This window comes from Archocentrus centrarchus, chromosome 9 (assembly GCF_007364275.1).
Source record: "Archocentrus centrarchus isolate MPI-CPG fArcCen1 chromosome 9, fArcCen1, whole genome shotgun sequence".
Classification (NCBI taxonomy): domain Eukaryota; kingdom Metazoa; phylum Chordata; class Actinopteri; order Cichliformes; family Cichlidae; genus Archocentrus; species Archocentrus centrarchus.
Genome location: NC_044354.1, coordinates 7,895,139 through 7,921,987, shown reverse-complemented (window position 1 = coordinate 7,921,987; position 26,849 = coordinate 7,895,139). Strand labels below are relative to the sequence as shown.

The 26,849-nt window shown below is 41.5% G+C and overlaps 2 protein-coding genes across 4 annotated transcripts in view; one reads left to right on the top strand and one right to left on the bottom strand.

The window, feature by feature from the left end:
- hsd17b4 (hydroxysteroid (17-beta) dehydrogenase 4) overlaps positions 1-15,300 on the top strand; it is a 35,638-nt gene extending 20,338 nt beyond the window's left edge. Inside the window, exons 13-25 of the mRNA XM_030737284.1 lie at positions 3,941-4,053; positions 4,334-4,457; positions 5,411-5,462; positions 6,938-7,009; positions 8,424-8,527; positions 8,639-8,704; positions 9,132-9,201; positions 9,318-9,424; positions 11,465-11,551; positions 11,663-11,749; positions 11,944-12,082; positions 13,619-13,746; positions 14,747-15,300. Coding sequence (XP_030593144.1) covers positions 3,941-4,053; positions 4,334-4,457; positions 5,411-5,462; positions 6,938-7,009; positions 8,424-8,527; positions 8,639-8,704; positions 9,132-9,201; positions 9,318-9,424; positions 11,465-11,551; positions 11,663-11,749; positions 11,944-12,082; positions 13,619-13,746; positions 14,747-14,836 — 1,239 coding nt within the window. The 3' untranslated portion in view covers positions 14,837-15,300. The remainder of the gene's footprint in view (positions 1-3,940; positions 4,054-4,333; positions 4,458-5,410; positions 5,463-6,937; positions 7,010-8,423; positions 8,528-8,638; positions 8,705-9,131; positions 9,202-9,317; positions 9,425-11,464; positions 11,552-11,662; positions 11,750-11,943; positions 12,083-13,618; positions 13,747-14,746) is intronic.
- Positions 15,301-18,349: 3,049 nt separating this feature from the next.
- dmxl1 (Dmx like 1) overlaps positions 18,350-26,849 on the bottom strand; it is a 65,295-nt gene continuing 56,795 nt past the window's right edge. For all 3 annotated transcript variants that reach the window (XM_030736957.1, XM_030736958.1, XM_030736959.1), the window contains 6 exons: positions 26,432-26,559; positions 25,765-25,842; positions 25,532-25,623; positions 25,347-25,399; positions 23,210-23,427; positions 18,350-21,666 (listed from right to left, as the gene is read on the bottom strand). In XM_030736957.1, coding sequence (XP_030592817.1) covers positions 21,433-21,666; positions 23,210-23,427; positions 25,347-25,399; positions 25,532-25,623; positions 25,765-25,842; positions 26,432-26,559 — 803 coding nt within the window. In that variant the 3' untranslated portion in view covers positions 18,350-21,432. The remainder of the gene's footprint in view (positions 21,667-23,209; positions 23,428-25,346; positions 25,400-25,531; positions 25,624-25,764; positions 25,843-26,431; positions 26,560-26,849) is intronic.

Here is a 26,849-nt window from a genome sequence, read left to right as displayed (position 1 = left end):
ACTAGGCAGTGGTGTGGCTCTGTTCATCCTGTTTGAAACAAACACTTCTGTTTCATTCTTCCTGACTGCTAGAGACCATTTAAAATACCTGGATATCTATCATTTTAAATGCTTGGGCATCATCATTTAAGGCGTTGTATGCCAAAAGTGTTGTATTTCTGATGGGCCTAGGGTTAAGCCCAACCCCTGCCTTTCATGTTAACTGGCCTGTTAGTCAGCTTTTATCCTACAAACAGGAATAGAGGAACTGCATTCTAATGTCAGCATATTTTACCCTGTTTGGGTTCTAAGACTGTACTGGGTTCTGTAAAATTGATGCACAGGAAAGCATGTGTCTTGTCCAGGGAGAGGGTTTCACACTGGGTTGTTGATGCCATTTTAGAAGCGTACAGACTTTTGGAGCTTCCAGGTTCCCCTTGTGAAATGCCATTCCACCGGAAGTGTCTCCATTTCATGGGCTTCCTTGCAAAGTATTCTGTTGAGTGACATCTGCATCACAGCCGCCCGGGCTTCTTCTGTATCTTTGCACACTTCTACAAGGTGTTTCTGTCCCTCATCCTGTGATGACAGCGCTTTTGTCTGGCCTTTTGGTCTGCGACTGAGTTGTGGTGAGTGGAGATCCCTTGTGACTTCACTGGTATCAGTCATCTGGGTATTTCATTAAGTCTCTGGCGGTCAGAAAGAATGAAATAGAACAAGAGTTACTAAGGTTCAATGAATTCTGGATGACTGCCAGAGTTCACTGTCACTTGGAATCTCAACAAAGATTCTGCAAGGGATGATTTCTAGGTGCCAGGCTCCTTTATCAGGTTGTGTGTCCAGGACACACATGACTTTACTATGTCTTGACCTCTGTGCACGTGCATGCTGGCTATATTTCAACCGGTTAGTTACATTCATAACTCTCATTTTAATTCCTCCCCCTTTGAGACAACAGCAGTTAGGTTTGGTTGCTGTGCACACACTGAGAACTGTGTGCCTGGGATGACCGTATTATCCTTCTCCTTTTAATACATAAGGCAGTGTACTCCTAGTGCCGGTCCCAGTCGCAGATAAATAAGAGGGTTGTGCCAGGAAGGGTGAAAATCTGTGCCAAACCAAATACATGGATCCATCTGCTTGGGTAATAACGGAGCTGCCAATAGCACTCCTTTAGTTTTCGGTATGTGCACTTTATCAGAAATTGGCAACTAAACTATAGTTTTGATATAAGGAGTACAAGTTATTATAAATATGCCAATAATTTTTGATTTATTATTCATGTCAGTTGTTTTTTTTTTATGTTACATCGATATATTTGGCAAAATAACAAATAGAAAACAAAAGGACAAATGCAAAAATCTCAATCATGGCTCAAAATGTGACCGACTACATCAGCATGTTTTCAGTTGGAGGTGAAACAGTTGTTATGGATTACTCAAACAGATTTGTGCTATAGTCAAGTGTTTTAATAACTGAGTAACAATGAAAATTTGATCACCATTCTGACTTTTGATAAGAAAAGCACTAATTCATTTATGAGGAAAAAAGTGGCAAAATATCAGCAACCTTAATTTAAAGTGGCACAGATGTACAGTGAATAATAGATGGGAAGAAAAGGAAAAACAGGAACACATTTTGGAGGCATTTTGTCTTTTATTAGGTGATCTACAGTGTGGAGCAGACAGTAAATGAGCGAAGAGAGACTGGATAACAGATGCTTCATATTTTCATGGTCAACATCTTAAACCACCAGGATATCCTAAAACAGAAACCTGTTTTACTTCAACCCTTTTTTTTATTTTTTTTATTTTTATATTATCACAATCCAGTAACTGACTAACTTGACTCACTCCTACACAAGCCACCACTGCTTTTTTATCCCTGCTCCTCAACTGTACCTTTAATCTTGCTGTGTGTATGCAGGCAAAAATACTAATCCTGAGTTACTGGGATGCTGGAATAGTTCTGAAAACACCATATTCTCCACATCTGCATTTAAATGCAGTCTTAATTAAAAATGGGTCTCCAGAGGCCAGGTTTTATGATGGGGTTTTCGATCAGCTGAGAGGTGGTGATATGCAGAGTGTGAATCACACCATTCTGCCAAGCAATATTATTTCAAACAATAGCTGTCATATTTATAGCACAGTGGCTGTAAACGTGAGAAATGAGCAACTGGAGGACTGCTGTGACTGTAATGTTGCCAGAGATGTATATTTATGGTGTATTTTAACTGGATGTCTTGTATGTGTTTTAATACTTGTTGACATGAAGGAGTCAGCTGAACTGTTTCACCCCTTTTCCTGCTCTATTAGTCAGGCACTTAATATAGTTTGTACTCTTATGTGGCGCATACTACTGCTTCAGTACAATGATAAACAACATTAATATTACACAGAAAACAGGGAACTGGCTGCTTCTGAGAACCCGGAGGACCTTCATGCTTTTCCTGGAATATGGAGAGGATTGTGGGGAGGGGTGTGGGGTTATCCTTTGGTTAATAATACATTTTTTAAGCTTTTTTCAAGTAACTTTTATTTTTAAAGAATGCACTCAAACATATTTAAATTTGCAGACAAATAAAACATTTATTTAATCAGACCTTAGTTCCTGGGATTGACGAATGGCATTTTATCAAGGCCTTAAAATTCTGAATTTTATTTTATTTTTTTTATATTCTACATAAGATTTAAAAAAAACCCAAAACTGCCAGACCATGCACCACCATTCTTTCCAAAGCCATTCCCTGTTTTGGTGTTTTCATGATGGCTGTGGTCAGCCCAGAATCTTCCATGTGTGTTCAGTTGGTTTGCAGTCTAGTGACGAAGGGCCACAGAAAATGTTTCAGATATGCTATAGTCATCAAACTTTTCAATAACAACCTACTGCCAACCTCAGGCAGGGACTAATGAGGGCTTTAAAATATTTACAATACCGCAAAGGGCTTTAAAAGACCTTTTGTGACTTTGTCATTAACACTCGATTGCTGCGATGGCCTGTTCAGGAGTTTCAGTCCATTTTCTGGCTGCTCGTTAAGAGAAGTGCGGGCACAAATTTAACATAGCTCAGTTTCTGGCCTCCCTGCGCTGGCCACTGTTCAAAACCAGGATTGTTTTAAAATTGTGCTGATCACTCACAAAGCTCTGCCTGGTCCCAGCACAGGAGTGTGTTTCTGAACTGCTGATTCCTTTTAACTCTGAGGTCCCACATGTCCTCAAACTAACTACCTCACAGATCAGATAAATCAGACGTGTGATATTGCCAGTTTTAGTCTGAGGAGAATCTTTTTTTTTTTTTTTTTTTATCTTCTGATTGCAATCTCCTGAGGATGCATTTCATAATAGTTTGGTAGTTGTTAAACATGCTTTTGTTTTCTACATGAATTTATTTTTGGCTTTTTTTGTGTGTGTGTGTGTGTGTGTGTGTGTTCCTCTAGACAGCGATCCACTGCTTAACGAGAGTGGAGGGTTGAGGACACAGAAAAAAACAGAGGGAAATTTGTAAGAGACTAACTTTGTACGATATGCACTTAGATGTTTGCACTGGAGGTCTGCAGCCTGATTCTTGTCAGATTTAATACATTTTTGAAAGAAGGAGGGCTGCATTTAAATATTTATCACTGGCACCTGAAGGGCAGGAAGAGCTCTTTTAATTAGCCAGCATTTCATGTACTCCCCAATGATTATGTTCATTTCAGCATCCTAAAAAATACATGTAACCATTAAGAGATGCCTTTTCTCTGTTTGTCTGTGGTTCTATTACATGGTGTACTGACACTGATGAATTAACTCTAAATGTTTGCTTGACCCTCTGTACTGAGGAGCTGTGAGGCTAAACCACCACATGGTGCGACTGTTATCACTTTGCTACAAACACTAAAAATTGAACACTTTGTTTTCTTTCTTTAAATTACACTCTAGATGTTTTTTTTCTTCTTCTCTTTACTTTCTCTTCCCAGACTAAAGCAGTGGGACAAAAACTTCCTCCAACCACATTCAGCTTCAACCATACCCAGTGCATCCTTTATGCATTGGGGGTCGGAATGTCCACCAAGGATCCAGACCATCTTAGGTGTGTGTGTCTTAGTTATTGACTGTACTTTCTTCAGTAGTTTTTAGAAAGCAAATTGTGTGAAAATAAGTATGGAGAAAAAATGCGAATCACTGCTTCAATCATTGCTTTTACCTTGACCTGCATGGAGGGGGAAAAGAAAACACTGGAATCCGTCCACGCTGACACACGCCTGTGCAGCCATCTGTGCTGTTATTTTTATCTGACTTCATCTGTAAACAACCTATTCCTACAGAAGTACGCCGTTTCACTGAGCAGTAACACTTGCGTTTTAATGTAGGTTCCTGTATGAAGGCCATCCAGACTTCAGCTGCCTCCCCACCTTCGGGGTCATTCCCTGCCAGGAAGCTATGATGGGTGGCGGGTTGAGCTCAGTCCCTGGACTCAACATAGATTTTACACAGGTTAGAGAACATACTTGTTGTCTGTATTTGTCATTTGTGCGCTGTTGAGTTTGACTTTTTGTTGTACATGCACCTTTATATCCTATGAGATGCTTTTAATTATGCTAATGCATCTCATCGCCTGTTACGTTTGCATCTCTTTGTCACGTCTGCAGCGAGAACGTGAGAGAGCGATACTAGGACAGACAAGCCAAAGCTGAAAAATGAGAAATCCTTACCACCTGATGTCAGTTAGTTGTGATGTGCCAAACAGCTTAATCATCTGGCATTTATATATATTTATATATAACTTTGTTAATGTAGCCAATAATTTATCATTTTCATCTTCTTCTTGGTAGTAGCACTCCTCACTGATATTTGTTTCTTTGCATTATTTGCACAATAACACCCCACATGTGGACGAATGTGTGCATGTCGATTATATGTTTGCAACCAAAAACAAAAACTGCTGCTTTGTGAGATACTACAACACATTAGTGTAAAATTATCCCCTATATTCAAATGTGTTGTCACACCACATGGTGATGGCACATTGTTTGCATCTCACCATGTAACTCTGTTCTGTTTTATTATCTGTTGATCCATATGCACAAACACTTCAAAGTGCGCACTGTGAGATGCGCCCGTCACGTGGAGGTGAGGTGTTTATGCATCACTCCACTTAATTATAAAAGCTCGTATTCCTCCAGAAGCTTCCTCTCTTGTTTCCTCAAGGCACACTCATGGATTTAAAAGATCATGGCGGGGGGGGGTGACAGTTTCTGTGTACTGGGAGGAGAGGGAGTACGAGGAAGCACAAGTTGGCATTTAAAAAAGCACCCATGTTATAAAATTTCACACAGTCTTGCACAGAAGAACCGTAACAATAACTGAGGCTTTGACTTTTTTATGATTATATGTCACGACTGCTGTAATCTTTTTTTAAACATTTATTTTATTTTATTTTTTTCCAGGTATTGCATGGAGAACAGTACTTGGAGCTTTACAAACCTCTTCCAACTTCAGGTATTTTCTCTGATAATGTTTTTTTTTTAATTACTGCAGATAACATGATATTTCTGGGAGATGAAGCAGCTTGTTTGCAGCTGCTGACTCTGGCAGCTACTGCTGCCTTCTTGCAGGACTCGCTCACAGCTGCGGCAACAGGCTCTCTGTCCTTGCAGCTGGCATGCAGTTTTCAAAGCTGGCAGCGGCATGAAGCTTTGACCTGCAGAGGGTTGGACGCATGTTTGTAGCTGAAAGTACATAAGAGACAGAGAGCATGAAAGCTGTGTAGCATTGTTGTTATAACTGGGCATTTTTGATCATGTGAATCATTTTTGCCTTAGGCCAGATGTGTCAGTTCTGTAACGTAGTCTCATTACAAAATATTATTAGGTTGAATTTATTTGGCCGCACCCACCAATGTTTGTTCATGAAACATGTAAAATATCGCATGGCCTAAGCATCGAATCATCCAAATTTCATAAAGATTGGGAAAAATGTGTGCAGGAGAGGACAAAAAAAAAAAGAGGTGGCCCATGTCTGATTGACTAATCTGTAATTGAAGAATTGAAGAGCCATTGAAGTTTGGTGACTATTTCAGTCTCTGTCCAATGAATCCATAAAAAAAACCAGAATAATTTTGTTCTATCCAGCAAGGTTTCTGAGATTGTAACCATGTACATTGGTTGGTTTTTGAAACGGGGCATTGTGGCTCTGTGGTGTACTGGTCAACACATTTGCTTCTCACAAGAAAGATTCCTGGTTTGAGACTGCGAGGAGACACAAATCCATCCTCAGGAGGTCAGAAGCTAGTGGACTCCTACTCCCGGCCTCATTCCCGGAAAAATGGGACTGTTGCATCAGGAAGGGCATCAAAAGGGCATAAGATGTGTGCCAAATCAAACATGCATCCACTGTGGGAAATGAGGTTGCAGTCAACTGTTGTTGTGGTTTGGCACTAGATAAATAAATGGAAAAGAAAAGAATACTGGCAACAAAAAAATGTCATTTTAGCCTAAATTGGGCTACAGTATACAACACTGCAGCTCATGCATTACCATTACATAGACTGAGGGATTTATCTTTAATAGCTTGTTTTCAACCTTTGCTGCTGCTGTTGAAGATATTTCAGGAATCAGACTGAAACGTTCCCCATAATTTAACACAAGGAGAAATAACACATCCTTGTAAGTTTTGGTATTTTTGCTTGAAAATTGAATTTAGCAATTAACCTACTGCAGATTAATTTTCTGATTAATTAATCTGTAATTAAAGACTTGAAGATCAATTGAAGTTTGGAGATTTGTTACAAGGCTTTTTTGGGGGGGGGGGGGTTGTGTGGAATATGTCACAGTTGTACCAGGCATTATTAAATGAAGCTTATGAAATTTAAAATAATTTAAAGATATTTTGTGACTTGAATATGCCGTGAAGGATACAACTAGTGGAGTAATGGTGTGCAGGACTGTAACTGAATAAATAAAATCCATTATCAGGTGAACTCACCTCTGAGGCCACGATAGCAGACGTGTTGGACAAAGGATCTGGAGCTGTCATCCTCTTGGATGGTGAGTTGGGTTTTGGTTTTTTTTTTCTCCTGCCATTTAGGGCACACAAGTTGTATCATACACTAAATTTATTCCATATTCATTTTTTTTTTTTACTACATTAATGTGTTTCTTCCTGAAAGTTGCCTCTCAGGCTGAATTAATACAAGTTAATTTACAATTTGTGTCCGTAGGGACTGAGAGCGGCTCTTATTTTTGTTGGACAAGTCCATAGAGATGGATGATATTAAAGCCACTCTGATCTATAATTAATCCAGCTTAAAACAAATAGCCTGGGACGTGAGGGTCCTTAGAAACTTGACAGAGGAAAATTTTATGAAGCGTCTTCCTGCGCACTAAATCAGTCAGCTTCTGTTCAAATAAAGTCATTTTTTCAGTAAGACAGCCTGTCACGGGCTGTATTGTAGGAACAGCTCTGTTCCTCTCCATGCCTGTTATGTTTTGAATTGACTTAATTAAATTAATCAGCCAGTGTGTCAAATATGAAGGGAATTAGATTCCTTCTGATAGCTGCTAATTGTTCCTCTGCATTCATGTGGTTATTCATGTGTTTCCTCCTGCTCTGACAGGTGTGGCAGGTTTTTTTTCTGTACTGTTTATTGTTTCAGTTAATCATAAGTGTAATTGTGTTGAGTTTACTGTCATCCAATTTCTTTGCCACACTAGGGATGCTTACGATCCTTATGATGATAGTGATGCTATGCATAATGCATTGGTATCAGGAGATGATGTAGTATGGGTGCATTATGTAGTAGTATTCCTGTACACACGAGTATAACATGATGTGAATACCTTGTGAATCACAAGACCTTAAATCAGGCCTATTGTTATAGATGATATAAATAGAAAGCCATTATGTAGTATTCACCCCTGTACAAGAGTGCAGTATGTACTTTCTCTAATTTGTTTACTATGGAATTTTTGTGTTTGTTCTGGGATGTGCTTCCCAAAAAGTCTTTGTAGAAATAATTAAGGCAGTTTTGAAGACAAGAGTATCCAACCTGGTTCTAGCGAAATCTAATTAATGAAGTGTCTCATGAGTGTGTGTGTGTGTGTGTGTGTGTGTGTGTGTGTGTGTGTGTGTGTGTGTGTGTGTGTGTGTGTATAGCCAGTTTCCAAAAAAGGTTATGCTATGTAAAAATGACAGAATGTAATAATTACAATGGTGAAATGGTGTAAAAACAAAGAGATCTATGTGTGCAGAGGGCAAGACTGAAACCAGCTACTGAGTTCAAAGATAAAAGTACAGGAGTTGTATTTTTTTTTAATTTCTTTATTTTTGCATGCAATTCACTACATGACTGACATTTTGTATGTACAGCTTTAACATAAAATCTATTATTAAACTGTGGCATTGAATGCCCCCACTGCCTCTGATATTTCTCATAAGATGCAAAAATTGTGCTCCCTGCAGTGAATACTTACAGTGGTAATGAGCTGGTGTGCTACAACCAGTTCTCAGTGTTTGTTGTCGGTGCTGGAGGCTTTGGAGGAAAGCGAAGCTCAGAGAAAGCCAAAGTAAGTTTTCTGTATGTGAGGTGTTTAGCTAAAAAAGGAAAGCGTAAGAAGCCTCTTAAATGTTAGCTAATGTCAATTTTTCAAAATGTGTTTGTGTTTTCCTGCCTCCAGCCTCCTGTTCCTCCTCCTAAACGCTCACCAGATGCTGTTGTGATTGATTCGACCACAAGAGACCAAGTGAGTGAGTCTGTGTGGGTTTTGCTGCACAATAAATTAGCTGCATTTATAATATATGGGTGGTGATATGAGATTGTTTTGTAGGTCTGAAATAATTGTAAAGTTTTTTTTTTCTTTTCTTTTCTTAAAAGAGCGGCAGAAGTGTTGGGGGTTGGCTGTGTGTGTTGGGGCGGGGGGGGGGGTGGGGGGGGGGGGGTGGAAATGCTGACTGTGTGATGCAGCAAAAATAAAAGAGGAATATAAAACTAAATCCCTTAAGCAATTTAAATTACTGTGACTGTATTACTTCAAAGACATTCTTATTTTAGGTATCTCTTCTATTGCTTTCATGATAATTTAATTTCATCCCAAATCTGTACGTGAGAAGTTCAGGGGTTTATGAATTAGATATAGATCTAAACAATTTCTGTTTCCCCTGTGGTCACAGGCTGCCTTGTATCGTCTGAGTGGAGACTGGAACCCTCTTCATATAGACCCCAGCTTTGCTGCTATGGGAGGTTAGAGTCTAGCATGTTGTTTTGCTCAGGACTAAATCTTTCCCTGCATGCATTTTAGATGCATCTTGGCCTTATTTATACATGACACGCTGTATTTCACAATGCTGTCTGTTCAGGCTTCAAGGCTCCCATCCTGCACGGCCTGTGTTCCTTTGGCTTCGCTGCGAGACACGTCCTCAAGCAGTTTGCCGACAATGACCCCTCCAGATTCAAGGCCATCAAGGTGAGCGTTACCTGTGATTTTGAAACTCTGTGATACTGTGAATGAGTCTTTGGAGCACATGCAAAGACCACTTTAGTGATTTCAGAGAATTTCTTATGTCACTGTTGACCCCTTTGATTTCGAGAGAGGGTGAAAAGAAGACTGCTGTAAGTGCTCTAAAAGCTAACCAGCAAGTCTTCATCTGTGTAATACCAAAGATAAATGGAGATCGACCCCCTAAAGTAACCCTGATGACACACAAGTAGCTTGTGGGTTACAGCTGAACCTCTCAACAAACAAATCTAACTGTAAATTAACGATGGTATTAACAAACTGTCAATAAAAAAGTGGAAAAGGGGAAACGGGAGCTGGGATGGCAGGTGAAGGACCGGGTAGATCATCACTGTGGTCCACCTGTCCCCACCAAATCAGATGATGTAGGGAAAACCCTGCACATTTGTTAGTTTTCTCAAAGAGACAATTAAGGACAGATATTATCCAAACCTGCCATTCAAGCTGTCCACAGATGGGCTTTCTCCGGGGGGGGGGGGCATTTGGCTTAGATTACCTTTGACTGAAGTTGAAGTCTAATTTTCTGGAGTCAGAATTAACTCAATAAAAATGCAAAAGAAGACCTGCAAAATTAATATTCTGCCATAAAGTATCAACATCATGGTCAGCCACTTTGCTGAGATGTTAGCCAGCATTTAATTTTTCTTTCAGCATTGCCACTTGGACAGCTGCCTCAGCTTCTTTAGGCAAATTGCTTTCCAGGTTAACGTCATCCTTTGCACCCAGCAGTGTGACAATAGTTTAATATTCTCTTATTCATTTTCATGATGTCTCACACTTCAGTCATGGACGGAGTCGCATTAACATATTTTATAATCTAATTCAGCGTCAGATTGCTCCCTCCTTATTTCCATCACAGCATGACTCTGCTGTAATGATGTCACTGAATTTACTTTTTTTTTTGTGTGTGTGTGTGTGTGTGGGGGGGGGGGGGGGCTCTGTAATGCTGTTGACACTGTTTTTTATGGTTTCATCTCCTGATTTCTGTCAGAAGGCCTTTAATTGATATGAAATATGTGATATGAAATTCCTTTTCTACTTTGGAAATAGGCTTTTTGTGACGGAAACATGCCTGCAAAAGGAGTGGAAGAGAGAAGTGGCTATAATAATATGGATATATATCATGCATCTGCACATGATCTGCAAGATATCAGTTTAAAGCAAGCCATTTACAATACATCTGAAAACATGACGAATTACAGTTCAGATTAATTTTTTTTTTTTTTTAAGCCTGTCATGTCTGGCAGTTTTCACAATCGGAACGATGATCCGAATGCACTGATGTACCAAACATATTTGCTTTTACAAGCACAGCTCTATAAGTTTTCTATAGGAAAGGGATAGAAAAGAGGGAAAAAAAGGGGGGGGGGGGGACAAAGGGGGGAAAGGAAAGAAAAAATACTCGAAGATAAATATATATATACATACATGCATACATACACACATTCACATATCTATACATATACATACACACACACACACACAATTTTGCTATTTGCAGTAATGTGTGTGTATGCACCTCTGTCATGGAATGTACTCAATGAGGGTAGAAACTGCAACCATGCCCCCTGCGATCCAGAGGCGAATAGGAAAGGACCCAGGGGACCCAGGGGACCCAGGCCATCCACACCCCACTAGGAGCTCAGAAGACCTGAGGCCACACATCCTGATGGCAACCGCGTGCAGACCCCAGATGGAGCCCCCACGGCCAAAGGGCAAGAGTCCAGAGAGCCAGAGGCAATGAGCACCCATCCCCCCCCGCAGGCCGGCACCCCCAGCACAAGCCAAGCACGCGGCCCCCGAGGCCCCAAGTGCAGATTAATTTCTAATGTGACCATAATTCACGGGAGAAAAGATTTAATTAAAATAAAACAAACAAACAAACAAACAAAAGGTGGAATATTTCAGAGTAATCTCTAAGGCTGGTTGAATGTTGAAAATGTTATAGATCCATCAACTCCTCCACCCTCACTTGTCTTTGTTGCACAGGTTCGCTTTGTGAAGCCCGTGATGCCGGGTCAGTCGCTGCAGACTGAGATGTGGAAGGAAGGCAACAGAGTTCACATCCAGTGCAAAGTGAGTGTTTTTAAGTTTGGTTTGGACACAATCCCCATAACTGATTTTAGGGATAAATAGTTAAATATTGAGTTTCAGTGAGAAGCTTCAGCGCCTGTCTCTCTCATACAGGTAAAGGAGACAGATGCAGTCGTGCTGGCAGGAGCCTATGTGGATTTACACGGCGCATCAGGAACTTCTCCAGAAAATCTCCCTCAGGTACATCAGTTGGAAAATACGCCATTCAATTGACAGTTCTCCCAAGCTCCTTTTAATCTGATTCTGACCTCTTTATCTTGTCATATATCTGTGGGTAACTTGGACAAAATAAATTAGTACTTTGGACACATCATGAAAATGAATTTGAAAGGACTGGAGATGAGCTTTTCTGTCATTTTTACTTACTCGTGCAGGGAGGCGGCCTTCAGAGCGAGCTGGTGTTTGCAGAAATTGGCCGTCGTATTAAAGACTTGGGCTCAGAGCTGGTCAAGAAGGTGAATGCTGTGTTTGGCTGGGAGATCACGAAAGACGGGAAGAAAGCGGCACAGTGGAGTAAGTGTACTGAATGCTGTGTAACATAAGCTCACTTCAGGTAATTACACTGCTGGAATAAATAAAGGGAACCTTCAATCATCACAGTAATAATGCAAAGTTAGTTTAACATCACGGATATCAGTGGAACAGACCATTGTGAATCAGTTTCATGCTTTGGTGCAAATGAATGTGACAACAGGTGCACTGGAGAGGCAGCAAGACTGCCCCTACCCTGAGCTGTCCCTCTGACATACTTATTTCTAATTTTGTCCGTCCTGGTCACTCTCAGTGAAATTCTTAACATCTTCAACTCTGCCACCTCCAACTCAGCCTCCTGTCTCCAAACCATACATCATCACAGGTCTCACTACCATTTTGTAAACATTCCCTTTCACTCTTGCTGCTATCCTTCTGCCACAAATGACCCCTGACACTTGCTTCCACCCACTCCACCCTGCCTGCACTCGCTTCTTCACCTCTTGTCTATTGGTTTGGATATTAAAAATTCATATGATAAAAGCAAGAAAAACTGCAGCAAGTAGAGATAAAGTTCTGAGCTTTACAGAAAGCCAAGATAATGTACATTTTATATGCATTAAATAAATAGACCACAAATATCTGTGGATTGTGATGTTTGCAGACAACATTGTGATCTGTAGTGAAAGTAGGGAGAAAGTGGGAGAGGGCCTGGAGTGGCAGAGGTATGCTCTGGAGAGAAGAGGCATAAAAATCAGTAGAAGCAAAAGAGAATACATGTGGGTGAATGAGAGGGAGACAGATGGAAAGGTGAAGCTGCAAGGAGCAGAGGTGTGAAGGTGGATGAGTTTAAATACCTGGGGTCAACCATCCAAAGCAATGGACAGGCAGGAAGGAAAAGGGGAAGACCACAGAGAAGATTCGTGAATGTCGTGAAAGAGGACGTGCAGAGGGATGGTGCAACAAAGGAAGGATGTTGATAAAGTGAGATGGAGGCAGATGATCCCTAAAGGAAGCAGCTGAAAGATGAACTAAATAGACTTAAACTGTAACTTTGAAATGGGATGGTCCACTTATGCCAAGGTGGATTCACTGTTTTGTAATAGGTCTGCTAAACATATGACAAAAAAGGCTAGTGCTCATGTTGCTTGGATGATTTGTGGTTTGCACATTTATATTTCCCTAGAGAGGGTCAAGAGTGATTCTGTGATGGATTTACACCCCCGCAGACCTCCTGTCGACATTGAATTGATTGTGCTGCAGCTCACTGGAGTGTCCCGTAGTAAATTTATCTTTGATGGTCTTCATCCAGTTTTGTTTTTTGTTTTTTTTTCTTTCTTTCTTTCTTTCTTTTTTTCCCAGCATGTCAGAACTCGAAATCACATGATTTGGCTCTAACAGTGACCCATGAAACAAAGGTTAAAACACAGGTCACAGGTTAACCTGACCCAGACTGACATTTTGCTAACGAGTCATGCAGTGGACCATTAATGGCTGAAGAACTATGTCTGACATAAAGTGAAATAAGCCATTCAGGTGTAATGTAAGACTTTGATTTTTATTTGTTTCTTCCTCTAGCCATTGATCTGAAGAGTGGCAGTGGGGCATTGCACAAGGGGCCTTACAGCGGAAAGGTGGACGTGACCTTCACTGTGTCAGACGAAGACTTCTTGGAGGTGGTGCAGGGGAAACTCAACCCTCAGAAGGTGACTGTTGAGTCGCAATAAACCTCTGCTGTGACATGTTAATTGCTTGTGGTGCGGAGAGTGACCTTGTGTTGTGTTGTTTGTTTGTGTTGTTTTTAGTCATGTACCTGCTTCACACTGCTGTCTCTTTAAAGTCTCTGTGCTCACACTGGGAAGTATTTCTGACAAAAACCTTATAACAAAGCAGTTTAAAAAACAAAAATATATCCTCATATTTTAAATCGTGTCTTCTTTGGAAAGTTACAAATCACTTCCAGCACATTCTAATTAAAGGGAAAGCGCCTTTGAGGAGCCCTTCAATCTGTAACGACTACCTCCCTGATCTCGTCATGTCAGATAAAAAAAAAATAAAAGCAATGATCCATCAGATCAAAAAGCCCTTGGTGGGAGTAATCAATCGACACTACTTGTTATGTCTGTAGCATCCCATCTGTCAGTGGTGATGGCCATCACTGTAAAGAATTTATATGCCTCCCCGAGCGCTTGATATTGATCTGAGGAGTGTGTGTGTGTGTGTGTGTGTGCGTGTGTGCATGCGTGCGTGCTCTTAACAAAGAGCATCATCAGGCTGGGTGCTGAAGATCCTGCGGGCAGCTGGAGGAAGATTAGTTGGTGGGGTTGAAAGGGACATTGCTGTCATTGCAGGGTCATCATAACCCCATCAGGTGATTGATTTTTGAATCTGAGGAAAGCGGTGCAAGTCAGCAGTGGTTCAGTTTGCCCGGTAAAGGAACTTCACTGCTGCGCACACAGCTTTGGATCTTATGAATATAAGTATTCTTTGATTGTTCTGCTGCCAGAGAACCCGTGGCCACAGATTCCCTTTTGTCCGAGACCTTATTGGTGTTAGCTGCAGGCGTCTTGGCCTGTTTTTTTGCTTTCTCTTTGTTCTTGAAAACGATTACCAGCCAGCCTGGTACTAAACAGAAGAGACTGTGCCTCCTTGGGAGGAAAAGGAAAAAAAAAAAAATGCTCAAGTGTTTCTTTGTTGTTTTGCTAGGCCTTCTTCTCTGGCAAGCTGAAGGTTAGAGGGAACATCATGCTGAGTCAGAAGCTGGAGGTTATCCTGAAGGACTACGCCAAGCTGTGAGCTCCTCAGCCAGCCAATCAAATGACTTCAAGAACTGACCAACCTACAAGCTCAGTCTCCCCTTCTGTCTACTTTTCTTATCCTGGTGTGTGCGTGCGTGCGTGCGTGTGTGTGTGCATACTTTTCCTCTCTAGGGAAATGCACAAAGTGACCCTCAAAATTTATTCTGAAGTGTCACTAATCAAATCTCAAGGAGTCTAAAATAAAGATCAAATAAAGTGTCTTCAATTTCAGCCACCATGAGGAGAAACTAATTGGTTATTACACCTGGTTAACGTCAGTCGATGCTAAACACGCACTCAACACCAGCGCTCAATGATTCATGTAGAAAATTAACCAGTTTTTCATGTATTTAATTGTTTCTCTTAAAGTTTCAATAAGCTTGTACTCAAACGTGCCGAATGAAACGACTGTGCTTCTATAAAAATGAACTAATTAAGAATAAAAATTAATTGTTTACTACTTAAACAGCTAAAGATGCTTTGTTTTTATTTTCATGTATCTAATGAGAGTGTGTAATGTGAATGTCATTGTAGTGAGGGACCTCCTGAAGATTATCCTCTGCATCTGCAGCTCTGCTTGGTTTCAGTGACTTTCTGCTTATTTAACTGCTACACACACACACACACACACACACACACGTACACACACACACACACACACACACACACGTACACACACACACACACACACACACACACACACACACACACACACAGCTTCACATTGCTGGTTCACTCTCAACACTCGTCGTTTTTGGCAGCAGCAGGTACTCACTCTAATCACCCCTCCCCTTCCCCCTGCCTGTATATCTGTACCTATACTCGCTGGCTAAGGGGCCCCAGAGGGGAAAGCTATAAGATTGTCAGGCGGTTGGAAATGCCACTCCAAATGTCAATGTTGTGTCCAAAAATGTCAGTTATTGTAGGTTAATAAGAACTTACTGACCACTGAAGCAAACTTTTTATGCTAGGGCCCTGTTTTTCTGGCAGATTTGGGACACTTGCTAACATGCAACCGCGGCACTGAGGAAGATCTTTAGCATGTAAAGAGCTGAGGTTTTAAAATGTAAACAAAATGCGATATGACAGATTCATTTCACATACACTATATTGCCAAAAGTATTCCCTCACCCATCCAAATCATTGAATTCAGGTGTATAAACCGAGCACCTAGGCATGCATGCAGACTGCTTCTACAAAAGAATTGGTCGCTCTCAGGAGCGGATGCCACCTGGAAAACAAGTCCAGTCGTGACATTTCCTCACTACTAAATATTCCAGTCAACTGTTAGTGGTTTTATAACAAAGTGAAAGTGACTGGGAACAACAAAGCGGGGTCAGCGAATGCTGAGGCCGCACAATGCAAAGAGGCCACCAACTTTCTGCAGTCAATCACTACAGACCTCTAAATGTTATGTGGCCTTCAGATCAGCTCAAGAACTGTGCATAGAGAGCTTCATGGAATGAGGTTCTGTGGCTGAGCAGCTACGTACATCCAAGCCTTACATCACCAAGAGCAATGCAAAGTGTTGGATGCAGCACCCTGTCACTGGACTCTAGAGCAGTGGAGACGTGTTCTCTGTCTGGCAATCTGATGGATGAGTCTGGGTTTGGTGGTTGCCGGAACGGTACTTGTCTGACTGCATTGTGCCAAGTGTAAAGTTTGGTGGTGGGGGGGATTATGGTGTGGGGCTGTTTTTCAGGAATTGGATAAAAGGAAGACATTTTGGACAATTTCATGCTCCCAACTCTGTGGGAACAGTTTGGGGATGGCCCCTTCCTGTTCCAACATGACCACACACCAGTGCACAAAGCAAAGACCATAAAGACATGGATGAGTGAGTTTGGTGTGGAAGAACTTGAGTGGCCTGCACAGAATCCCGACCTCAACCTGATGGAACACCTTTTGGATGAATTAGAGCGCAGACTGTGAGGCAGGACTTCTTGTCAAACATCAGTGACTGACCTCTCAGTGAGATTCTGGAAAAATTCCCATAAACACTCCTAAACATTGTGGAAAGCCTTCTTAGAAGAGTTGAAGCTATGGATTAAGTGTATGCGTGTGAAGGCAGACGAGCCTTCAAGACTTTAGGAAATCACTGACTGAGGGATTTGCATCAAAATTGTTAATAACCTTTTGTCCAATAATTTGCCCCCCCGCCACCCAAAGTAACACCTAAAATGCATATAATTATGCATGCAATTTTTTTGTCAAACCCTTTCACTTCGCTCTGAAAGTCTGCACTTGAATCACACGTTGATTGCTCATTTCAGATCTTTTGTGGTTTTACACGGAGACAAAAATTGTCCAGTGGCCCTTACAGTAATTGCTATGATCGCCACCTAATTGTTATCAGTGCAGAGGTGCTTTTATTCTCTCACTTTTTTTAAGGAAAGAAAGTGATTCAGTCTAGAAACAAAGTTTAACTTTAATACTCCAACTGTTAGTTATTGAAAAGAAAAATACATTTAAATTATTTAACTTTAACTTGGGTTGTGCAGTGGTCACCTTACAGTAAGAACTCTTATATACAGTATATACACTTCTCAAAAAATTAAAGGACCACTTTGCACATCTCAATGGGAAAAAAAATTATGCTGATATCTACACTGATATGGGCTGGGTAATGTGCTAGGAACAAAAGGATATCACATTGTTTGATGGCTCAATTGTGGGGCAGCATGGTGGTTAGCATGGTTGCCTCACAGCTAGACGGTCTGGGTTCGATTCCACCACACTGACCCCAGCCAAATGCAAAACTAGTGAAAAGATGAGGAAGGGAAAAATGTCAGAGGCCTCCACCTGTAAAATCATTCCTGTTCTGGGGGGGGTTGTCTCATTGTTACGCCTCTGTTATTAACACCAAAGCAGCTGAAACTAATTGGTGTGTGAGAGGCAGCCAATGAGAAGAGAGTTAAATGGCTTAAACGTAGGAGGAGATAGTACAGTGTATTCCCTATGATTAACCAAGAGGCTCCACCCAGCTGCGCTAGCAGAGTGCAAAAATAGGCAGAGCTGAAAATGAGCCTTTAAACGGTGCATAATCACAGGAGGTGGAATAAGAGTATGAAAAGGTTGACTGGTTTTCTCCACAATTGCTTCCCCAGTATCAGCTGGCTTTGGGTAATAGTATGGTATGTATAAGATTTGTGTTAATATGCAGATGAACACGAGTGTGTACAGTTCTTACACTCTGAGTGAAAATCCAGATGTAATGTTGGTGTGTCACAGTGCACCAACATTACAGAAAACATCTGCTCCTTATATAAGCTTTTATTACGTCACTACATTTTCTGTATATAATACACTGATTTTTACAATATCTCCACTATAAAATTAGAATAATCTGATCAAAGTCACATTTTCAATTCAATTCGAGCATGTTTAATAAGCTTGATTTGTTAACCCGCTTTATGATCAAGTCAAATGACCCCCCCCCCCCCCCCCCCCCCCACAACCTGTAATATGAAGCTGAAATGTTGGAGAGTCTTTAAAAGAACAATGAACAGTATTAGATTTAAAAAAATTATTTTATTCTCCAGTGTCTGTAGGAGCAGATATCATTTGGCTTTGCTAAAACTCATTTTATTGTCCATCTGCTGCAGGAGTACACAGGAACCTTCAAACACTTTAACTGGTATGGAAAACAAACAAAAAATGCCAACCAAAAATAGAAATGTTTTTCCAAGTCCATATCAGAAAATTAAAAACAACCAAAAAGAAACAAACAGTGACAAATAAAAAGAGAAGAAAAATGAGTAAGATTATATTTGCAATTTGAACAGTATAATTCTAAATATGAACATTTTCATAAATATACCTGCTTCGACATAATGATTTTCTTCATAAAGTAGCTTTTGTCATTACCTACCACCAATCTACGACTAGTTGTTGTGATTATGTAAGTATTATGAGGAGCTAGTTTATGGATCTTCATATTTACACACACGCACGCGCGCACACACACACACACGTAAATGTGATAAACCCACTTCATATAAAGGTTTTCTTCACTTCATCCACCCTGAAATCAAAGCTAATCTATATTTACTTCCCTACAGCAGCAAAACAAGGCTCTATGGGCAATTAGCTTAATGGATTAACTCTGCTGTTTGCGAGAGCCCCTTCCTTATTCAAGTGGAAGACGCATCATGTTATACAGCAACCTAGATTGTATTTTCCAACCATGTACTGATAGCAATGTGCTGCATTTTGATGATGTAAAAAGAAATTTAAAAAAAAGAAAGAAAAATCAATGGTTAAGTGTGACAAAAGAAAGAGCAAAGTAAGTCTAATAAAATCAAAATAAGGCAAACAATATTGTTTCAAAAGGCAGCTGTCAATCATGGTCCACGTGAAAAACTAAACTTGGGAGTCAATGAAAGGGTTACGGGAATAAAACATTTCCAACTGAACTTCCAGAAAATGCAACTTCCCCACCCAAACCCCCTTCCTGCTACATGTTCATAACCTTAACGTCTCCAAAACAAAATGCACCCAGAAAGGTGTAATTATTTATGGTGTCCCACATCGACTTTCTAAATTAAAGCTACTTTGTGCAACTGAATATTAATAATGATCAACATGAGCAGGACCTGCAGTACTAGTACTGTGTCAGGTTGGCAGAAATAGTCTTCAGAGATTAAGGACACTTAATAATTAATACCATTGGTTAAATCTAGGCCGTGATAGACAAATATCTCATTATTCTATTATCTCATCACCAGAGACTAGGCCTGCTTTGTCATCATCCTGCCTTCTATCCTTATATGCTTTACACTACATATAATTTAGGTAAATTTATATGTGCAAATATATAGAAAAAAAATTGGTGCACTCAGTCAGTCCACGGGGTGGTGGCCCTCATACACCGATCAGCCGCAGCATTAAACCATCGTAAAGACAGGCAGATTCCCAAAGCTGCCCAAATGAACAGCTCTGATCTGTTGAGACACTGAGTGCAACCTCTCTGGGGGTCTCCTGTGGTTTGGGGTCAGTGCATCAGATCCTGTAGGGCTGTGAAGTGGGGGTCTCCAAGATGGAGGCTTGTTCTGGTGCAGATCACATTAGAATTTGGGTGTTTGGGCTCTTTTCCAAGTTCTTCAAGCTGTTCCTGAGCAGTTTTTGTGGTGTGAGACTGCTGCCGTGGGGGGTGGGAGGGAGGTATGCTTGTATGGTTGAAAGTTGGGACCCGAGGTTTTCCAGTAGAACATTGCAATGTAATGGATGACAAATGTTACACACTTCACGTGTCAGTGGTTTAAATGTTTGGCTGATTAGTGTACAAACTCAAGTCTACAAATTCCTGCAAGCTTGGTTTAAGGAGCAGTTCAACATTTTGGAAAATATTTGCCTTCTGGCAATGCTCGATGAGAACACTGACACCACTTTCATGCCTGTCTGTCAAACATAAAGACAGCCTGTTAGCTTAATGTGGAAAATATTCTCTTGGCTTCATCTAGCAGTAACAAAATTTGCCAAGGGGCACCTTTACTTCTCACCAATTGTGTGTACAGGAGTAAAAAGTAGGTCTGGGCTAGCCACCTATGAACGCGTGGATCGCAGAACAGTAAGTGCTGGTAGGCTGATTTTGCTACTGTTCCTTGCCGTCTCCCCATTTCCAGTTTTAGCTCTAAGCCACCCAGCAGCTCAATGAAGGCTCGTATTTAAACAGACAAACATGAGCGTGGTCTAAAACTCTGTCCTGTAACCTTATCAGAAAACCAATGAGAGAATTTCCCAGAAATGTTAAACTGCTGCTTTAAGTTCATGAAATGTGTTTATTATTACCATATTCATGAACTCAACTTCCTGTGTTCATTTCAAGTCCAGTTAGGTTACAACCAGGTGCATAAAATTAACAACAACGGCAACATTAAACTGGCTCGCTGCGAAGTGTCCTGATTCTTCCAACCAAACTGGTTTATCTGGAGCAAAAGAACATGTCGGGAAACCTTGTGACTGGATACAATGTGCTTTGTACGATGCCCGCTGGTCTTTCCGCTTTGTGCCGAGGGGCTCTGAAACCTCTAAAGGATCACCTCAACACTTCCAGAAGAGCTCCTACCATCACAGCTGATTTCTAATACAAACTAGAAGGTAGATGATGTTAATTAGAACAGTGCTGCATGCTACAGGTTTATATTTCACACCTGCTCCTACAGCGTCACTTCCTGTGCAAAAACTGCTTTCTATGTGCTGTTCAGTAGAGACAGAGATGGCAGTTTGTCTTGTGCAGAATCTGCAGCTTGGTCTTTTGTCTCTCCTTTAGTTGATTCTGACTGAAGGTGGCCTTCACTTGTTACCCTGTGCTCGCCTTTCTCTACATTTTAAAACACTTTGTAAAAGCTCCTGTGGTTGGCTGGCTTTTAAGCCAAATTTGGATTTGCATGAATCACAGCAGGTTTCACAGCACGGTCACGCTCGATCAAATGACAAGCTCGCTCTCTGTGAAAGCCTAGAAATCCTAAACATGAAAGACATTCTTCCCCGAAAATGAAGCGACAGCCGCCATTCTTCCAATCAGGTACGACACGTACCGTCCAAAATAGTGCCTCTGCTTATATAAACTGCTTTCGTGCCACACTGTTCCGTCTATATGAAGAATTTCACATCGTTCTTGAGGTTGCCGTGGTTGTTGTTCGTAACGCTGAAGCGGTTTGGGAGGATCCTCAACTTCATGGTTCCGTCGGCACCGCAGGAGAAGATGTGGTTAGCTGGTCCCACCTCGATCTGCATCACACCCGTGCCGAGGTTCCTGAACAGCGACTGGCGAGCGTGTTCGTTTGGAAAGGTGTAGAGGAGACAGTGCGTGGACAGGCTCCAAACCTGGTGAAAGCAGGGAAGATTTGAAAATCAGACAGTATGGTTTACGAAGTTTGCTTCAGTAGAAGTGAGAATGTTTCTCTCACTTTTACTGAAAAAAAACCTGAACCTGCTGAGAAGCCCTGTCATTCTCCCAGATGCTCTGACTCTAAGGTTGAAAAGTCACTAACTACTCTTTAATTTGGATCAGGGATTGCAAGGTCACCTGGTAAGAAGTGATCAGTCTCCAAACAATGACAGTCTGAGTCAGACTGCAATCATTCTCAGACAGACGCGAAGGTTTGCAATTAAATGCAGACATATAGATACTTTATTGATCCTGAAGGAAATTAGATTGCAACATGTTGCAGATCATCAGTTTGCACAGATGATTGCGACCTGTTTGCGACGTCTCTCCTTGCAGAAGAGGACTAAACGCAACTGACTGCGTTCTGGTTAGGACCTGCTGCCCTTTGCTGCAGGTCTTTCCCCACTCTCCCGTCTACTCGACTACATTGTAACAAAATATTGTACCAAAGCATCGTGGCCTCCTTACAGGATTGTTGAGGGAAAAAAAAAAAAAAAAAAAAAGAGAAAGAAAAAAACTGAGCTTTCACTGAAGACCGTGACAGGCTCCGAACAACTTAGATCGTTTGAGTCGTATTCCCAGTGTGGAATCTTCATTATTTAATAAGGTATTTCATTTACTGAAGCCCGTATATATTAGTTAATCTTCAAGATCCCACTCTCTCCCACACTCAAACACTTGGAGAGCTTATAAATGTGCAACACAACCGTTTTCAATTTTCAGACAGTCAGCATACAATTAAAGACTTCAGATGAGTAACCTAACACACAGCTTTGAAGCTTTGAACAATTATCCAGAGTGAAAGTCATTTGAATTTCAAGCAGATGTGCACCGCAACACTCCCCCGCCACTACATCTGCGTGACACAGGGGCTTCATCCTTGGAGTGACAGCTGTGTGATCTGCAGCAGCATATTCAAGTCAAAAAGATAAAAAAAGACCTGCTGTCTCTGGAAATATATTAGCTGAAGACATTCACCTCATCCACCTGCCGCTTCATTCAGCGCCCTCTCCTCTGCCTTTTGCAGTGTCAACCCACTTTCACCTTACACGTTAGTTTCCATCAGTCACACAGCTGTCTTGAGCAGGTGGCTAATCACAAGTGACATTGGATTCGTATTGCTTTGCTGGAGCTCACTGTCTCCGCGGATAAATGCAACACTGCTCTGACTGAGTTAGAGACGTTCACATCTGGGTGCCAAACACCCTGCAGGACAGTTCTGCAGGGACGAGTTCACAAGGGTAGAGGAAATGATCAAAAGTCTCTTCATATAGATTTTTAGAATCACTGTACCCAGCGATGCTCTAATGTAAAATTAAAGATCTCAAGAAGAAACTCAAACTTATCCTTTCTGGAAGATTCTCCAATGCAGCAAACTGTCTGCTTTCCACTATAAACTAAACTGCTGCATACCTATAAACTGGCATATCGATTAAACAAATATTTTATCACACCAATGAAAGAGACTTGCCAATATACCTTAATGTTGCCTTCAGCTGATCCACTGATAAAGCAATCCTCAGTTGGATCGATGGCCAGTGCTTTGACCGGTGAGTCATGGGCCTGGAAGCTCTGCCGCTGGTGCTTGTGGGAAAGCTCCAACACGCTGATCCAGCCCTTCCTCCCCCCTGTGATAAGCAGCTGCTGCCTGGGGGCCATTGAGAGCACGGTGGCACCGGACTCGTGGCAGCAGAAAGCTAAGGAGCGAGAGAGAGGGGTATACACAGGAGAAAAATGTCAATCATAGTTCTTAAATGTTTTTCAGCATTCGATTTACCGTATTTTTCGGACTATACGTCGCTCCGGAGTATAGGTCGCACCAGCCAAAAAATGCATAATAAAGAAGAAAAAAACATATATAGGTCGCACTGGACTATAAGTCGCACTTTTTGGGGGGCGGGGGGTTGATAGAATCCGAGACTCAGAGCACAAATTCCATCTTGAACGGCAATTTAAAATAATAATGGATTAAAGAACAGGACGAACACGGTTACACCTACGTTATGCTAACGTAGCACATTCAGCTACATGACGCACAACGAACACGTGTTCGGTATTGTAACGTTGTAAACACACTTCCAAAGCCGGCGATATTCACAACAAAGGTCGTCTTTATTAACAGAAAAACGGCTGCTGTAGGCCACAGCCACGCCAACCACAACTACAACAGCGGAACAGCAACACACACACAGGCAAGCTCTCGGTCTTTTTCTCTCTCTCCATGCTGCCTTCACGAACCTCCCGAACAGTCCGAAATCCCACAACATCAACACGCTCTCTAACTAAGAGAATCGCTACAGTATGTTAACGTAACATTAAGTTATTCAGATAACCATAGCATAAAGAACATACTAACAAGTTAACCAAACCATCAATCCATTGAATTCTTCATCCTCGGTGTCACTTCTAAACAATTCCGTACACTCCGTAGACGAAGCGCCGCTTCCTCTTCTGTGTCGCGTTAGTCAGACTCGTCGTCAGCTGCAGTTCCAATTATTCCAGCCTTTCTGAATCCCAACAGGATGGTTTGTCACTGAAGCCCATGTTTTCTTGATCCATCCAATGACTTCCAGGAAAATTGGGTGGCGCATTCTCCCAGTTGCCGTTAAGCTGTGCTCTCCATCCATCATCCACTGCGCCCACAGGTTACGCAAGACTGCCTTAAAGCTGCAGTTCACGGAGATGTCAAGTGGCTGGAGTATTTTGGTTCATGTGTTATAAATGTCACATATACGTCGCTCCGGAGTATAGGTCGCACCCCCAGCCAAACTATGAAAAAAAGTGCGACTTATACTCCGGAAAATACGGTAGTTTGTTTTCTGGCCACCTTTCCAAACCCAGAAGATATTTAATTTATTATTACAGAACAGCGGTTCTCAATGTGGGTGTCTTGCAATCCCCCGAAATCTGTGAGCTATAACAAGGAGCCTGCAAAACTATTAAAACTATATGCACAACCATTCATCCATCCTCTTGTCCAATTCCCTGTTGTCAGCGGGTGGAGTACACCTTGAATTGGCCACCAGTCCATCACAGGGCTCAGCAAGGCACACGCACCTACTGCCCATCTAGAATCAGCATTTAGCCTAATATGCACGTCTTTGGACTGAACCTACAGATCCATCTGCTGTGACGACCCCTTGGGAAACAATGGAGCACCTGAAAGTACCAGGCCAGGCAGTCCAAAGATATGCACAGTAGGTTAACTGCTGATTCTAAATTGGCCCTGCGATAGACTGATGACCCAAGGGACAGACAGCTGGGACAGGCTGGGACAGACCCTGAGGTGGATAAGCTTTAAAAAATAAATAAATAAAAGACAAAATTGATGGATGGATAAATGTTAGGATTATGACAGGGTGAAGTTTCCTGGCCCCCAATAGTTTATGAACCCCCCCATTATAAAAGACACAGCTAAAAATAAATAAATAAATAAATAAATAAGAAAAATAAAATAAGAACACACACACACACCATGTAATAACATCTGAGGTGTTTTGAGATTTTTTTTTTGCTAATTTGCATAACAATAACATCCAGTTTGGTTTTACTACTTTATTAATCATTGCAGCACCAACGATATTACTAAATAAACGAATTCTGTGCAGCATCTTACCGTGCACCAGGCTGTTAGCAGGAGTCACTAGAGTGTCCCACAGACACACATTCCTGTGGAGTCAAAAACGACCAGATTACAATATTTTCCAACATTTTAATTACAGGACCTATTATCAGACACAGCAGATCCAGCATTTAATGAGAGGTGGCAGAGGATTCATTTGACTGGAAAGTGTGTGGGACCTGTTGTCTGTTGAAAGACCCGCAGTGGCGATGAGGGACGAAGAGCCCACAAAGACAAAGTCATTAGCCGTCTTGTTGTGGCACTGCAGAGTCTGGTAGAGAGAAACAAAGTGACAGTGATGGTAATAATAAAGCAGGAGAGGAGTAAACAAAAAGAAGGGTGGCAGAAACAAAAACAGGACACTCAGGGGATATAGAAGAAAAATCCACTCAATCAGCTTTGAGTATCTTACGAGGTATGGTTTGGGTGTGCTTCCACTTGTGTTGGTCTGCCAGAGACTCAAGCCTCCATCAGCATCCACAATCCCAAACTATAGAAAACAAGGAGAAAACAGATATCAGACATTGCTCTAAGTAGGATAGAGTTATCCTTTATATTGCATCTGATACACACACACACACACACACACACACACTAAATATAAAATATAAAAACCACCACCCAGCATCACTCCCTCTCTGTGAATTTGTCCTCCAAAACATGTCAACAGCCTCATAAGGCCAAGCACCACTTACATAACTAAAATCCAGCGCTTTCTATATCCTCTCTTTTCTTTTTCCAAAGCATATTTCACTCTCAGGGCCATAACAAGCAGGTAAGACAGAGCTGGCACGGGAGAGGCACCATCTGAGAAAATTATTAGCTTGAGGCGAGTGCCTGAGTTCAGAGTGTCTGAATCACTGAGCTGCAGAACAATGCGTGCTGAAGCCAACCTCCCCACTGTGGTTCGTGCCTGAATGGCAGAGGAAGTGTGAAAATGTTTCTGAATGTGACAGGCTCACATCACTCTGCAGTCATGTTGCAAAGCTAATAATAGCCTGACATCTGTATGGTGGTAGTCAGCAGGCAAATGTTCACTACCCTGGTACAGAGAGTAGGAGGGTGTGAGAGTGTGTAACCTTGTTTCCTTGGTGGTTGAAACGTATCCTGGTGACTCTGGAGTTGCCTGGACTTCGGAAGCAGATGATCTGCTGGGAGTGACCCCATTCAAACATCCGCACACTACCATCCTGAGCTCCTGTCAGGTCTGATGAACAGAAACAAAATTACACATGACAACAGCTCATCTTCCACTGCATCTCACTGAGCATCCAGGTTTCAACATGAGGTTTTGGCACTACTTTGTTCCCAAAGTTGGGTCTTTACCTTACAATATTAAGCCCCTTGAGGCAACTGTTGTTGTCATTTAGTGCTATATAAATGAAAATGAATTGAATTGAAAGGAATCTAATTTGTAAGTGAGCAAAGAAAAAGGTTAATTTCAAGATGTTTCAACAGCTGTTTTCATAACCTGCCGGGAATCCTCCCAGCGACACA